The 16,272-nt window shown below is 47.8% G+C and overlaps 2 protein-coding genes across 2 annotated transcripts; one reads left to right on the top strand and one right to left on the bottom strand.

Annotated features, from left to right (window-relative positions):
• Window positions 1-296: 296 nt before the first annotated feature.
• LOC121586664 (stathmin-2) lies at window positions 297-7,101 on the top strand. Its single transcript, XM_041903569.2, has 5 exons — window positions 297-600; window positions 5,495-5,590; window positions 5,857-6,035; window positions 6,511-6,702; window positions 6,977-7,101. The coding sequence occupies exons 1-5, from the start codon at window positions 582-584 to the stop codon at window positions 7,034-7,036; spliced, it is 546 nt and encodes a 181-aa protein (XP_041759503.1). The 5' UTR covers window positions 297-581; the 3' UTR covers window positions 7,037-7,101.
• Window positions 7,102-11,805: 4,704 nt separating this feature from the next.
• LOC121586663 (hairy/enhancer-of-split related with YRPW motif protein 1) lies at window positions 11,806-15,948 on the bottom strand. The gene is made up of 5 exons (XM_041903568.2): window positions 15,565-15,948; window positions 15,285-15,360; window positions 15,079-15,162; window positions 14,766-14,847; window positions 11,806-14,439 (listed from the first exon to the last, which is right to left on the bottom strand). The coding sequence occupies exons 1-5, from the start codon at window positions 15,648-15,650 to the stop codon at window positions 13,682-13,684; spliced, it is 1,086 nt and encodes a 361-aa protein (XP_041759502.1). The 5' UTR covers window positions 15,651-15,948; the 3' UTR covers window positions 11,806-13,681.
• Window positions 15,949-16,272: the final 324 nt, after the last annotated feature.

The raw sequence follows: 16,272 nt of genomic DNA on the forward strand, positions 1-16,272 counted from the left end.
CAATGTCAAAATTTCACCGGTAGGCCTATGTGTTACCTTGTAATTATGTCACACACGAAACACTAGGCCTATAAATTGGGGTGAAGTTACGTTTCATTTACCTTCAACGTTTATTTCCATTAAGTTAAGCCTGTTAGTAGGCTCCCTCTCTCGGATGCCATTTCAGCACCATGGACAAGAGCTATTAGGACAGGTTCCAGCTCTGACAATACTTTTTTTTACGGGCGGCACCATTAGAGAAAACAAAGAGGGATAACACCCACCCCGTCACCTTTAATAGGGGCGACTTGAACTATCCTATACACAGGGACATTAGAGGAAAAAGCGACCGTCTCTTGCCTTGGAAATGCGCGTCAGGGGACCGCGGTAGCCAATCTGCTTGAGCACGTATAGACGCTTGTAATTCATGAGACCCCTTGCTGTCTCGCGCAGTGCTCTCTTTCCGCACATAGCGGTGTTCTTGCTGACTCAGTGCCTTGCTCCCTTTTCTCGCCAAGCACCGACCAGAAACTGCGACGCACGCTCCCTCCAGTAGCCTATAGCCCACTTCAGCGCCACCAACGCCGCACAAACCGACTGACATGGCTAAAACAGCAATTGGTAAGCTAACGGTTTACCGTTATTTATCTGTGTTTTGGGGACGAGTTGACAGTCACAGAGCGTTGGGTGGTGGTTTTGCGTGCGGCTGTAAGGATGCTGTGTGAGCATGCAGCGGCGACACCCTTGGCACAAAAGACTGCCAAGCATTTCTTCAAGGGAGCGGTCAAAGTCTGTCGCATGTCAACAAATATATATTTTTAAACTTGCAAATGGGATGCAATCATTTTGCTTGTGTTTACCTTGAGCCTGAACTGCACGCATTCGTTTTTTATTTCATTCTATATCATGATGTTAGTAGGCTACAGTTTATGAGATAGCCCGATAACATTTAATTATAGGCATATTCAATATCCCTTTTTACATTGTGCGTAAAGCGAATAAATAGCCTAGATTGAAGAAATCCTATGGCCACATTTGCTGTAGATTATTCGAGCAGGATAGACGCTCTTATGGATGCTGGCTGCCGCACCTGCCGCTGTAGACCAACACATGGTCATACAACAGCATAATGCAGAACGACCGCACCCAACATCACGGTCTCTCTCTCTCCTCACCAGCGCAGAGCAGAATTAGACAAACCCTTTGCAAATATTTTAGATTATTATAATCTTATGCTCAATCAAATTGAATGATGAGAGGAATGCATGAGAATAAATTAATCTCTAGTTGCACTCTTTATATCTGTGCTAAAGCTGTCTGGTGAAGAATTACGACTTGCAATGAAAACGAATTGTCGTTTGTAGGTTGTGATTATTTTTCTCCAATCTACATGGATACTAATCATGTAGTCAAATGTATTCCTAGTTGCCGATGATTTCCCTGTCATTCCATTTATGATCTAAACATGTCTATTTGGTTATATGGAGGAATTGATGGAAGTTGAAATGTGTCATCATATTCCAGTAATTTCATGCCAGGTCTTGATATAATTTTTATTGCATGAGCTGGGCCTGATTTGCTTAAAGTCAGTCACGATAAATGTTTTAAGACATTTGGGAGTATAAATAGTATAGACCTATCCAATATTGTCTTATGCTTAATGGAGCACTTTCATGCGGATTTAGGGCCCTTTTGAGTGAGCTGAGACCCGTCTCTATGGCGACGGTCAAGGGACTACTTTTATTCCGGATGAATAGGTCGGTGATGGATGGATAAGGGTGCAGACAAACAGCAATACATTTAACTGTGTCAAGTCCTTACGTCTGTCTGCACCTGCAGCGGGCTGTTTCATTATGTCTCGGCCTGGCCGCATAGCTGTTAGTTATGTTTTATTATTATTATTGAGTTGTAGACAGACACTGGGCGAGTGGGATGGGCCAGACACCCAGGGCACATGATCGTCATAGACGTCGTCAGTGGGAGCAAGGGCCGGCAGGGTGGCAGGCCAGATCAGTTGTGGTTTGGTAATGTACCTTATTGTCAATGACAGTGACTGTGATAGAAATAGAAACGTGTCCCTGCTGTTTATAAAAGATTCAATAAGGATATGTTGCCTACAGCCTAGGATCAATGCATTTTTAGCAGACAGACAGGCAGACAGGCAGGATATTTGACAGTTGTGGGCGGTATACACAGCTTCCTCCCAATGGCATATAGCTGTAGGCCTATAGATAACAAGCCAAAATTCAAATTTATGCTCTCTGCCCACTTGGCTACTGATTTGTCTAGGGTCATCAAACATGCTTACATTAACATACATTAAGATCCTCGTTGATTTATAATATATATATATAGGGCCTACTGTGTGATTTATGAGTTAGGTGTGGCTATCAGATATCTCTTCTCCATTCTTTGTGTTAAGGGGCCAAAGCTTTCTGGGACAATGGCGCCCCCCAGAGGTCATAGCCTCTGCAGCGTCACTGAGTGCATCCCTGAACCCAGTTCTGCCTGAGTCACTCTTGTGACTCTTGTTGCCATAGAGCTGTATTCATCACTTCTCAAGACCCATCAACAGTTGTAGAATAAAATGTATACGACTGAAGCAAAAGCTGAAATGAAATATCCCAGCCAGAGAGGAGAGGCTATCGTTAGCAATGTCTCTCAGTTAAAATAGTCATTGTACCCTAATATACATTTACATAATTTAGCAGACGCTCTTATCCAGAGCGACTTACAGTTAGTGCATACATTATTATTTTCATACTGGCCCCCCGTGGGAATTGAACCCACAACCCTGGAGTTGCAAACGCCATGCTCTATCAACTGAGCTACCTCCCTGCCTGCCATTCCCTCCCCTTCCCTACCCTGGGCCAATTGTGCGCCGCCCCATTGGTCTCCCGGTTGCGGCCGGCTACAGCAGAGCCTGGATTCAAACCAGGATCTCTAGTGGCACAGCTAGCACTGCGATGCAGTGCCTTAGACCACTGCGCCACTCGGGATCCCAAATAGGGGACATGACTCCTTTGGTGTGGTTATGAAGAAAACAAACTTTGGGCTCAGGCTTATTGGTCTGTTGTTTGCATTTCAGTGTTCAACAATGCATACTAATGTCTGAAACCTCCCTCGCTGATAATATCCTCCACCTACCATCCCACTCAATAGCCATTTTCACTGTAGCTCTCCATTAATGCTGTAATTACACTACTGATTATATTGTCATCTAGAGGATGGGTTGTAAACTAAATGATGAGCTTCATCCCACACACACACACACACACACACAGTGAGGCTGCTGTTTTAGCTTATTGGGCCCTGGAGACCTGTAAGGCCCCAGTATTGGGTTGGGGTGGAGGGACGGGGTGAACAGGACAGTATTGGGTTGGGGTGGAGGGACGGGGAGAACAGGACAGCATTGGGTTGGGGTGGAGGTGGAGGGACAAGGTAGAACAGGACAGCAGCAGTGCAAGAGGAGGAAGAAGGGGGGAGGGGGAGGAAGAAGGGAGGAGGGGGAGAAAGAAGGAGGGAGGGGGAGGAAGAAGGGGGGAGGGGGAGGTAGAAGGGAGGAGGGGAGGCAGAAGGGAGGAGGGGGAGGGGGAGGGGGAGGGGGAGGAAGAAGGGGGGAGGGGAGGAAGAAGGGAGGAGGGGAGGCAGAAGGGAGGAGGGGGAGGAAGAAGGGGGGAGGAAGAAGGGAGATTGTGTGGTTTTAGTTCACCATTATAGAATAACAATGTTTAGTTTAGAAATGTATTTAATATAAAGCTATATTATATCATATAAGTACCAGGCCCATATTGAATCAGTTTAACTAAGTCTGTTGACAACATTCACTAAACACCAAAACACACAACAGGCCAGGGTAAGAGCAAGTTGACACAACTACCAGTGGCAGTTATCTTTTGACCTGCTCCACTAAACCACCATTTGTTCACATCACTGACATCCCTGACAAGTTGTCCTGAAGGGAAAAGGGTGTAAAGTGAATACACACACACATCTAAGTACAGATGCACACACACACATCCGGTAATTACAAATGAAAATCCCCTCCACCGCTCCACCAAAGGCAGCAGCCTCCATTTGCCTGCCCTGAGGTCCCTCGATCCCTGTGGGAGTCAGCCAGCCCAAACCAGCCCTCCTTTCCTCCTTTTCACCCCCCCCTTTCATTTTCTCTTATTCTCTATGGGAGGGGTTAACCCAGTCCTGCTTTCGTCCTCTCCACATCTCCCCTTTTCTCCTCCTCTTCTGGGAGAGGTTAACAAGCCCATCGGAGAGTCAGCGAGCTAATGCTACATGTGAAAGTTCAACTGATTACCCGTGGCATCTGCTAGGCTGAGAGCTGTCTGGTTGTGCAGCACCACTGCTGTAGGTGCTAGCTACACTTCACTCAAACAGACAGAAAGACAGGGAAAGGGTTTGGCTGGGTGAGCAACAGCAGAACGGCCGTAGGCACTAGCTACACTTCTCTCCTCCATGGAGAAGCTGTCTAACTGTAAATCTCAGCCTTACTTTGCTCAGTTTTGACTCCCAGCCAGGGAAATCAGTCAGTGGTCGATGCAGCACATTTCAGCCCTGCAGCCCACAGCGTGTGATGGATGATAGATCATAGAGGTTTGGGTGCTGTTTGGCACGCCGTGGTGCCCGGCTGGACTCTGACTGTGCCTCCAGTGCATACTGTACTGAACACTACAGCACAGCAGCCAGGAGGAAGAGAGCCAAACTGTTTGTTGCAGTATGACACAGTAGTTTTACCCTCTCTGTTGGCTGCCTCATGGGGATGCTACAGTAGGTTCTCATCCCAGTTTGGGTGCCAAATCTCAGGAGCTTTGTAGCCTGGAATCTTAAAGTGAAACAATATTGAAACAGAACCATTCGGTTTGGATTCCAGGCTAGTAGCTTTCAACAACATCAGCCATAATCATTCAGCCTCTAGCTGCTATCCCTGCTATTAAATGACTGATGGATGTTACCAGTGCTAGCTACAGACTGGGTAAGAAGGGTGCCTAGCCTGCTAGCTAAGTAAATAAATTATAAGCTGAAATGAAATGAAATGCATAGCTAATGATGAGTGGAGAATGAATGCTGTGGGGAGGTGGTGAACCGTTCAGAACATATGAGGACACAGCAGACACCCTCTCACGCAAGCATGTACACACACACACACACACATACACACACACACACACACACACACACACACACATACACACACACACACACACACACACACACACATACATACACACACACACACACACAGTCATCCCACTTCCCTTCAGTCTACACAAACAAAGCTCCACAAAATGGGGCTTAGAAACCTCAGGCTGATTCATCTCACTAGACTAGACCAGCTTTGATGATCATGTTTTTCTTTTCTATTTAAGGATTTGCTGAATATTTATTTTCCTAAACATCTAAAGATGGCGATGCCATGTGGGATGATCATTTATGAGGAGGAGAAAGTGGGTTAACGATGTGTGTGTGTGCGCACGTCTGTGTGTGTGTGTGTTCCCCACAGCATACAAAGAGAAGATGAAGGAGATTTCTGTCCTGTCTCTTCTCTGCTCTTGCCTGTACCCCGAGGCACGCAAGAACCTGATGGGAGAGTTCCAAGGTAGGCAGAAGGGTCACCTGACTTTTTAAATGTTTCAAATCACTTTCAACTTACTGTAAAGGCAACGAAGAGGCAATTTTTGGTCTAAGTGAAAGTTTGATTGGGGTAATATTATCACTACAAAGGCAGCATTTTGAGTTTCCTGTGGTTTCCCCCCACTTGTCCCCCCTCTACCAAACACACACACACACACACACACACACACACACACACACACACACACACACACACCCATACCCCACCCACATGCACTTCTCACCTTGTAGTAGCAGGCATGGAGGTGAAGCCCATCAACAAGCGTGCCTCTGGCCAGGCCTTTGAAGTGATCCTGAAGCCCCCCTCCCCTGTGTCGGACGCAGCCCACTGCGTCACCTCGCCCCCTAAGCGGGAGGTCTCTCTGGAGGACATCCAGAAGAAGCTGGAGGCCGCTGAGGACCGGAGGAGAGTGAGTCACCATCTATCAGTTTCCCTTAGCAACTTAATTCCAAAACTGAATCACACTGAATTACGTTAGTAAATTACACTTTAGACAAACTTTGTCCTAGCTTACTTGTCTTAGCCTATACCTTAGCCCGGCTTAGACTTTGACTCCTACACTTATTATTACTAAGCAATGAGTATATTCATCAGGCAAAGGAATGATACTAAAACGAACTCTTACCCTTTCCTTCCCACCCTTATCGTGGCCCCCACCTGCATTCTATTCTGTTCTGTTCTCTTCTACTTTATTCTATTCTATTCGGATCTCTTCTATTCTCTTCTACTTTATTCTATTCTACTTTATATTATTCTACTCTACTCTACTCTACTCTACTCTACTCTACTCTACTCTACTCTACTCTACTCTACTCTACTCTACTCGACTTTACTCTATTCTACTCTACTCTACTCTACTCTAATCTATCACCTCCCCTCTTCAGTCCCAGGAGGCCCAGGTTCTCAGGGCCCTGGCGGAGAAGCGGGAGCACGAGAGGGACGTGCTGCTCAAGGCCATGGAGGAGAACAGCAACTTCAGCAAGATGGCAGAGGAGAAGCTGACCATGAAGATGGAGCAGATCAAGGAGAACCGGCAGGCCTACCTGGCCTCCATCATGGAGCGCCTGCAGGAGAAGGTGAGAGGACAGTTTGGTGGGAAAAATTGTAGGTGGAGACAGCAAGACCTGGTGAATGGAAGGGGTGGAAAAGATATAAGGGTACGATATGATAGGTAGGGGCTGGTGGCATCATTCAAGGATGAAACACTGGCCATTGTAGTTAAACATGTCAGCTGAAAGGGGGAGGACAGTAAGTTGACAGACTTGAACCAGAGAGTCTCAGGACAGGGTCCGTATTGAGAGGTTTCTGGTAGGTCCAACATGGCAGAATCTCTCTCTGTGTTGTCCTCAGGAGAGGCATGCCCAGGTGGTGCGCAGGAACAAAGAGCTCAGGGAAGAGCTGACAGCGTGAGCAGTCGAGGGGCGCCACCGACCATTGTACCCCCCTACAGCCACCCTACCCCCCTACAGCCCCCCCCCCCCGATCCCCCTGCTACTACAGCACCCACAGCATCAAAAGACACCCCTCCCCCCTCCTTGAGGTAGGAGGAGGACCAACCCACCCACCGCCAGACCACACCAACAGCATTAGAAAACGGGGGGGGGGGGGAATCACAAACAAATATGAAAATGTCTCCCACTCCTCCCTATAAAAGAATGTGTTTGCTCAATTTCAAATGATGAAAAAGAAAGAAAAAGAGAAACCAACCAAGTGAAAGTGGGTATTGTTTTTTGTAAATACTTTCTTTTTTGTTATATACAGTATGATAATACAGCTAAAGTATTTCAGTGTGCCATTTGATCATTTTCTCTATCTATGGATGTACTTTGTTGTTTAGTTTTTCTCAAACAAAAATCGTTTGCAATTTCTCTTGTACTATCAGGCTTCTGTGTTGTTGTGAGTTTGCCAGCTAGCTGACGTACGTTTGCGTTGGTTATTTTCTGACCATGTCTGTGTCGGTCAGTCAGTCGGTCACTCAGTCAGTGTGGGGATGATAAGAATGCAAGCCAAGCATTCACTGCACATTGACTCCTGGAAGAGAGACTAGCTAGCTAGACTTCAGGAGACTTACTATAGCATTTATGAGCCGATTCTCTCCTGTCTGTCTGTCTGATCCCCCACTCTCTTGCATACAGTAGTTCATTCACACACATGCAAGCGCACACACACACGCACTCTCAAACACACTTACACACACACACATTTTGAGGAATTTGGCAAACATGACACGTCGCTCAAGAGGAGCTTGCTAAATTCTGTCAGTTGGGCATCGCAGAGGTCACATGACATCCCTGGCTCATACCGTGATGTCACAGAGGGGTGTTATGATCCTTCCTGGTTCCCAAGACCCCCTGCGTCCCCTGTCAATTAATCTCTCAGCATGTATGTACCGTCTTAGACATGTAGATAATGTAATCGTGCCTAGAATGCTACAAGCTCATATAGCAGCTAACGAAGAGGCAATGGTAGATCCATAAGTTACATCCATGTCCTTCTACAACCTTATGGGCCCTCTCATTTCTTTCATATCATACCAGAAAGGAACCAATGCCAAATGCTACTAGGGAGGTTTCACTCTATATATGGAGAATCATAGAATAACTCTCTCACTATCGAGAATGAATCATTGTACCTTCTTCTTAGTATTTAAACAGCTTTTAACTGGGTACAGCAGACTATGGCACAGGAAAGGGTCATAAACAGCTGAAGTAGGCAACATGTAAGCCATAGGAAAACAATCAACACATAAACTTAAAATAACAGCTGGAAGATGTTAGATGTGTTAACATGACATCTGCAAAGGGTGCATGCGAGTGTATACAGGTCAGGTGTGTGTGTGTGCGTGTTTCAGGAGGGGTGGGTGGATTGTGCGTGCTGTTTCTCTGATATAGAACCTAAATAGGGAGCACAGCCAAGAAGTTGGAGCTGTATATCTGACTGTCGGTCACATACTGATGACATCACAGCGTCCTGTCTATGACTTCACAGCGTCCTGTCCGTGGTGGTGAATCTGCCTGCCTGCTTCGCTTTCTTCCTGTTTGTGTGTTTCCCCCCTCCACATATATCTTTGTGAGCAACCTGTGGTTAATAAAGGTTTGGGGTTCTGTGAATGATATTGGCTTTGTGTGTGCTTATTCTATTTCTGATGTATTGTCTGTTTAGCTTGGAAGAAGACAGAAAGGGCCTATTCATTTGTTTTTGAGCATGTCCAATCACACATACAGATTAATCTACTGTGTCTATGTCACTTGTTGGTATGTATTATTATTTCTATAATATAACTATGTTTATTTCTCAGTCTCTGAATTAGTTTGGACAAATTTGAAAAATATGGACAAGGCCAAGGAAAGCAAGCGATCATCATCCACAGTTGTAGAATCGCATATGACCAGCAGGTGGTGACAAAATATTGCAATTGGCAGTGCTGTAACACCTATGAAGTAAGTCCAGAATTGCCTGGAGCGTTTACATGAGAAAATACTAGACTCTGTAGTGTAGACTCTTCCCCATAGTTACTGATGAGAATCACCTTACAAGTCTGGCAAACAAACGACAGGAAGAACAATAATGAGGATGGATGGAGACGGAGTGAGAGAAAGAAGGAGGAAAGGGTGTGGGAGAGATACAGGAGAGGAGCATATTTTGGCAGAGCGTTGATGAAAGGAGGAGGAGGATGGATGGAAACCAAGTGAAAGAGAGAGGGATAGGAGGGTGGGAGAGATAGAGGAGGATTATTTGGCAGAGAGTTGATGAAAGGAGGAGGAGGCTCTGTTTTATCACTCCTCTGACGGGCGTCCCAGCAGCAGCAGCAGCAGCAGTAACTTGGGGGAGCGTGGGAGCCAAGCACACCGGGAGAAGAGTGGGCTGCAACCATGGCTCTGGGACAAAGCAGCACTGTGCTCTCTCTTCTCTCTCTCCTACCTCTCCCCTCTATCCCACACCGCTCTCTTTCCCTCTATTCCCTCTCTTTCTCTCTCCCCTCTCTCCCACACCACTCTGTCTATCACACTCTCTCTCTTTCCCCTCTTTCCCACACTGCTCTCTCTCTCTCTCTCCTCTCTCTGCCTCCCACACTACCCTCTGTTTCCCCTCTCTCCCTCTCTCTCCTCCTCCCTCCTCTCTCCTTTCCTCCCTCTCTCCCTCCTCCCTCTCTTCCCACGCGGTAGGGCCAGCCAAGCTGCCATTGTCCAGGACATCCCCTCGTTGTTAATCGCTTCCTGTACACACAGAGAGGCAATCAAGAGACCCAGAGGCTGTGGCTGATACCGGGTGTCGACTGTCTCACAGCACAGCAGAGAGCAGCACAGGGACAGGGACAGACAAGGACAGACAGGGACATGGACAGGCAGGGACAGACAGGGACAGACAAGGACAGACAGGGACATGGACAGACAGGGACAGACAGGGACAGGGACAGACAGGGACATGGACAGACAGGGACAGACAGGGACAGGGACAAACAGGGACAGACAGGGACAGGGACAGACAGGGACAGACAGGGACATGGACAGACATGCAAGACAGGGACAGACAGGGACAGGGACAGGGACAGACAGGGACAGACAGGGACAGACAGGGACAGACAGGGACATGGACAGACAGGGACAGACAGGGACAGGGATAGACAGGGACAGACAGGGACAGGGACAGACAGGGACAGACAGGGACAGGGACAGACAGGGACAGACAGGGACAGGGACAGACAGGGACAGACAGGGACAGGGACAGACAAGGACAGACAGGGACATGGACAGACAGGGACAGGGACAGACATGGACAGACATGGACAGACAGGGACTGACAGGGACAGACAGGGACAGGGACAGACAGGGACAGGGACAGACAGGGACAGACAGGGACAGGGACAGACAGGGACAGGGACAGACATGGACAGACAGGGACAGGGACAGACATGGAGGGACAGGGACAGACAGGGACAGACAGGGACAGACAGGGACAGACAGGGACAGGGACAGACAGGGACAGGGACAGACAGGGACAGACAATGACAGGGACAGACAGGGACAGGGACAGACAGGGACAGACAGGGACAGACATGGACAGACAGGGACAGGGACAGACAAGGACAGGGACAGACAGGGACAGGGACAGACAGGGACAGACAGGGACAGACATGGACAGACAGGGACAGGGACAGACAGGGACAGACAGGGACCGACAGGGACAGGGACAGACAGGGACAGGGACAGACAGGGACAGACAGGGACAGACATGGACAGACAGGGACAGGGACAGACAGGGACAGACAGGGACCGACAGGGACAGGGACAGACAGGGACAGGGACAGACAGGGACAGACAGGGACAGACAGGGACAGACATGGACAGACAGGGACAGGGACAGACAGGGACAGACAGGGACAGGGACAGACAGGGACAGACAGGGACAGGGACAGACAGGGACAGGGACAGACATGGACAGACAGGGACAGGGACAGACATGGAGGGACAGGGACAGACAGGGACAGACAGGGACAGACAAGGACAGGGACAGACAGGGACAGGGACAGACAGGGACAGGGACAGACAGGGACAGACAGGGACAGGGACAGACAGGGACAGGGACAGACAGGGACAGACAATGACAGGGACAGACAGGGACAGACAGGGACAGACAGGGACAGACAGGGACAGACATGGACAGACAGGGACAGGGACAGACAAGGACAGGGACAGACAGGGACAGGGACAGACAGGGACAGACAGGGACAGACATGGACAGACAGGGACAGGGACAGACAGGGACCGACAGGGACAGGGACAGACAGGGACAGGGACAGACAGGGACAGACAGGGACAGACAGGGACAGACATGGACAGACAGGGACAGGGACAGACAGGGACCGACAGGGACAGGGACAGACAGGGACCGACAGGGACAGGGACAGACAGGGACAGGGACAGACAGGGACAGGGACAGACAGGGACAGACATGGACAGACAGGGACAGGGACAGACAGGGACCGACAGGGACAGACAGGGACAGGGACAGACAGGGACAGACAGGGACAGACAGGGACAGACATGGACAGACAGGGACAGGGACAGACAGGGACCGGCAGGGACAGACAGGGACAGGGACAGGGACAGACAGGGACAGGGACAGACAGGGACAGACAGGGACAGACAGGGACAGACATGGTCAGACAGGGACAGGGACAGACAGGGACAGGGACAGGGACAGACAGGGACAGACAGGGACAGACAGGGACAGGGACAGGAGCAGGGACTATTACCACTGTTACCCATGGAGAGCAGTGTGGAATCAAAATTGATATTACTACTGTTACTCACAATATCTTTCTTTATGTAAACAGACTTCAGAAATGTTGGATCATGTTGGTGAAAGATTGATCTAATAATTAAAATAAGGAAGAGACACTCAACAGTTCCAGACAGTCATATCAACTAAAGATAGACTGATATAAATAGGGAGGAGTGAGTTTTGAATATCAGAAATCCTTACTAAAGTGTGTCTTTCTCCACACAGTCTCAATCACACCATAGTTTGGGACACAGAAGGAGCAAACATTTGATTTCATTTTCTCATAGCTTTTTATTACAGATAAGTCACACAGATAGATGAGTGAAGGATGGAATAGAGTACCACACTTGCCTTCCCAGCACTATCTCTCTACATACAGCTCATCTCTAGTCGGACATACATACACACAGTATATCATTATTATAAAGCTGAGAAATCTGATTTGTCAGCGCTTTCTTATACAAAACACATATGTACAAAATCACTTTTGAGGTTTGGTAAAAATACACATCTTACAAGAGGGGATGATATTACTGTCACATACTTGCCATAGAACCCACATAGATATGGTCAGAGTGGAGGGCTCAAAAACAATCTACAATTAGACTGTATAGGGAATATATAGTCTATATATCTCTGAGCAATGATTATATAGAGGTACAGGGACACTGCAGTGTGTTTGAGCGATTGTTCCTTTTGGCATCTATGTTGAAAATGATATCATATCATAATTTGTTTATTAATTCATAATAAATATGTTTTAATGGATAAGAGTGTCACGCCTCCACCACTTTTTGTGGATCATATGATACAATTGAATGTAAAGGAGTGTAAAGAATTTATGTTACAAGTCTCAGACCCACTAACATTGTAATTCTTTGAAAAAGCTTTTTTTTTTATTACAGCGATTCCAATTGTTTCCATATGTCTCAATAGCTGCCTGGACAGCTCGCCATTAAAGTATGTTGTTTAATGTTAAACAATTGTACAGCTACCACTTTTTGACTGCAATCTGCTAACAATCAGAAATATAGAGTATTGTGACCTCTGCAGACATCAAACCAAAGGACATTAACTCTTTGTTGTCCGCACCCTTCACTCGTGACTGTAAATACATTACTTCAGAGAGATTTCGCTATGATAGAAACTCACACAGAGGACGCAAATCAAAGCAATGGCAGACAAGAGGGTTCCGGATAAATTATATTTAGACTGTTCACGTATGTTCCCAACATTAACAGTCAAACAAACACCTGGTTTTAGTTATTCCAGTCCATAAAATGCCATAAAAAAGGGCACCACCAAGACCTCCCTCTCCATGCCTCCCTCTCTCTCTCTGTGAGATACCAGTACAGTCCAGGCCTCAATGGGAAAACAAAGGGGACAGTTTTGCTGAGAACATGATGGGCGACTGATTGACTGCCTGACCATCTGTGAAATCTTCCCCTTACAGGCTGAACACACCACGGGAGGAGAAGCAAAGCCCACTAACAGACAACACACAGATAACTCAATATTGTAAAACAATAACTTTTTTTGCTCTCTTATAATTGTTCCCTCTTTTGTCAACATCATAGAAAAAATTGTAATCCTATAGCTATCTCCTTTATAGGATGTGGATATGGTGTGATAGATAGAAAAACACCATATTGTCTTGGCCTTGGAAAGGTCCAGCTCAGCTGGTGAGTTCAGTTCAGTTCATAGTGATGGTGCACCCTCTAGCCATCTACTTGGTCAGTTTAGTCAGTGTAGAGGGGGGTTAAAGATAGTTCAGAAAGCCCCTATCTCCATGCCCCAGGGCCGGTAGGGCTGCTTCCCCAGGCTGGCTTGGCTGGAGGGGGTGTGGACAAGGGGGCTGAGGGTGCCGGGGGACAGCAGGGGGAAGGCACTGAAGGGGAAGGGGAACGCTGACAGGGTGGAGAGTGAAGACAGGGAGAGGGGAGGGGAGAGCTTGGAGGCCGCAGCGGCTGCAGCGGCAGCTGTGGAGGTCACGGTGAGGTTCAGCCCCGGGGGGAGGGGGGCAGCGTTGGGGGGGACACGGAGAGGACCCCCCTGGGTGTGACTGTGCTCGGAGAGGGGGGTTGCACCGCTAAGCCTGCTGGGAGCATGGCCATGGGGCGAGGAGCGAGGCTCTCTCTCTATCGGAGAGGAGGAAGAAGAGGAGGATGAAGAAGAAGGAGTAGAAGAGGAGGATGACGGAGGGCTGTTGGAGGCGCTGCGTGGTAACGGTAACGTCGCCCCCTGCTGGTGTTGATGGTGCTGCTGGAGGAGGAGGTGGTGGGCCAGGTGGGCGGAGGGGGGCGACCCGAAGGCCGAGCCCCATGCCAGGTGGCCCAGCCCGGACACAGAGACGGAGTGGGCCTCTCTCTGGGAGGCGTAGCTGTTCAGGTGGGAGACCAGGCGGATCCGCAGGGGGTCAGTGCTGTCCAGGCCTTCCATAATGCTCAGGTAGCGGGCCGTCTCAGCCAGACACTCCCTGAAACCCAGACCCCGGTAGTCCGAGGCCAGGGCATGGGCGTCAAAGTAACCTGGAAGGGAGAGGGGAGAAGCAGGGTTAATTAAGTGTTTTCAGCCTATACCACCGAACAGGTAGAGCAGGAACAGAGGAAGTCTATGGAAGTCTACTAATAACAATGAGTAACTAATGCAGGTGTCTTGTGCTATGCCTGCCTGACTTATACAAATATTTAATGAGAAGCACATTACTTAAGTTTATAGAACAACTCAGTGAAGAGAATGATCTTATACAAATCAATAACCTTAGAGTCAATCAATATTATGGCAGTTCAAAAATATTGTTTCCTTTCATGATACAGTAATAATTATTTTATTATGGTAATTTATTCCACTCCACCTTTTCCTCCAGCAGCATGAAGCATCTTCAGATGATCCACCGTCATCTGCAGAATCTCTGCTTTCTCCAGTTTAGCTGAACCCTGCAGGATTTCGGGACAGAAGGCACATTAATTAAACGAATAGAAATGCATTGAAAATCGTTTAAGTCATTAAAGATATAAACTGGAAATTATTATTCGTTATTTTCAGAAAACGTGTGGAAAGTGTATCAACTTTAACTGTTCTCTACCAGTTCAAAGCACCTTTACGTATCCTTTCAAACTTTTTGACAGGGTGATGGTTTTACGCATGACACACGGATCAGACCTTACCTGCTTCTCGAACGCGCTAGGGACCAGTCTACGTAGCTCGGTGAGGCTGTTGTTGATTCTGTCACGGCGACGTTTTTCAATTATCTGTAGGAGAGATGAGAGATTAGAACATTCAGACACTGAAAAAAAGATAGAATTTAGTTGGTGTAAAAACGTGCGTATTACACACTTTTACGCACGACCATTCCAACGAGAAATGTACTCACTCCTCGACGGCGCTTCCTCGCATTCACTTGAGTTTTTGTTGATGGAGACATCGGCCCAAGGGGAGAACTCATGTTCCTGAAAGAAAAACACATACAATTATTGTATTAATGTGCGTTATTTTAGATCAGGCCACGGAAATTACCAAATTGCAAAATAATTTTCGCACGTCTTTTCTTATAAACAATGTAAAAGCAACAGAGAAGTAAGACCCTTGGAACTTGTAGGTTCGGAACATATAATAATAATGCAATAAAACCCAAATATTGGACACAAACTTACCCATTTTCATCGGCACTCTCCTTCTCAACCTCAATGTTCTCGTCCAGCTCGCTGTCCGAGGAGCTAAAATCGTGATTCCTTTTCATTTTTATCCGCTGTTGTGTTTCCTTCGTTCAGAGTACAGTACAGTATGGTCCAAGTCTTTCAATTCTCCGACTCTCAGTGCGTCTGTCAGCTATGCGTAGAGCTCATCCGTTTGAAGGACCAAGCTTTCCCACGGTATCATTTCTACATCACTGCCAGCCAGAAGGGGCGGGGCATTGCACCATAACTAGCCAATTATAAGTCAGCCATGGTTTGAGTGACAGCACAGTTGCAAGGGAACTCTATGGCCTAAACACGCCCCGCTCCTTTGAATCATTTTGACAGGGGTCCAATAGACTTTCGGTCCGTGACTGTCAACCATCCCCCCACCCCCCACCCCCACCCCCCGGAGTACTGTGGCTGTCTGTCCCGGTTGTGAGGAGTGGCTGGCCTGCTGTCAGCACGCGCTTGCCGTGGGAAAGTTTCTTAGCCCAACGCTGATAACCAATCAGGGGCGACGGCAGTCTCCGGCGTTTGAAATGAATGGGGCAATTGGTCGGGGCGACAGGCGGTCTAGAGGCGAGCGTGTGAACCTGTAATCCAATACTAACTCATCTAAAGGACAGCCAGTGTTCAAGAGGAAACTATGAAGTCTAATCTTACCCACCGCAGACATGATGCACG

Source organism: Coregonus clupeaformis, chromosome 17 (genome assembly GCF_020615455.1).
Source record: "Coregonus clupeaformis isolate EN_2021a chromosome 17, ASM2061545v1, whole genome shotgun sequence".
In the NCBI taxonomy this organism is placed as follows: Eukaryota; Metazoa; Chordata; class Actinopteri; order Salmoniformes; family Salmonidae; genus Coregonus; species Coregonus clupeaformis.

Coding starts and splice junctions, on each gene's coding strand:
- LOC121586664 (XM_041903569.2), top strand. Junction 5,591..5,856: donor CCTGATGGGAGAGTTCCAAG/GTAGGCAGAAGG, acceptor CTCACCTTGTAG/TAGCAGGCATGGAGGTGAAG. Junction 6,036..6,510: donor CCGCTGAGGACCGGAGGAGA/GTGAGTCACCAT, acceptor TCCCCTCTTCAG/TCCCAGGAGGCCCAGGTTCT.
- LOC121586663 (XM_041903568.2), bottom strand. CDS start 15,650: ATGAAAAGGAATCACGATTTTAGCTCCTCGGACAGCGAGCTGGACGAG. Junction 15,163..15,284: donor CGAGGAAGCGCCGTCGAGGA/GTGAGTACATTT, acceptor TCTCTCCTACAG/ATAATTGAAAAACGTCGCCG. Junction 14,848..15,078: donor CTAGCGCGTTCGAGAAGCAG/GTAAGGTCTGAT, acceptor GAAATCCTGCAG/GGTTCAGCTAAACTGGAGAA.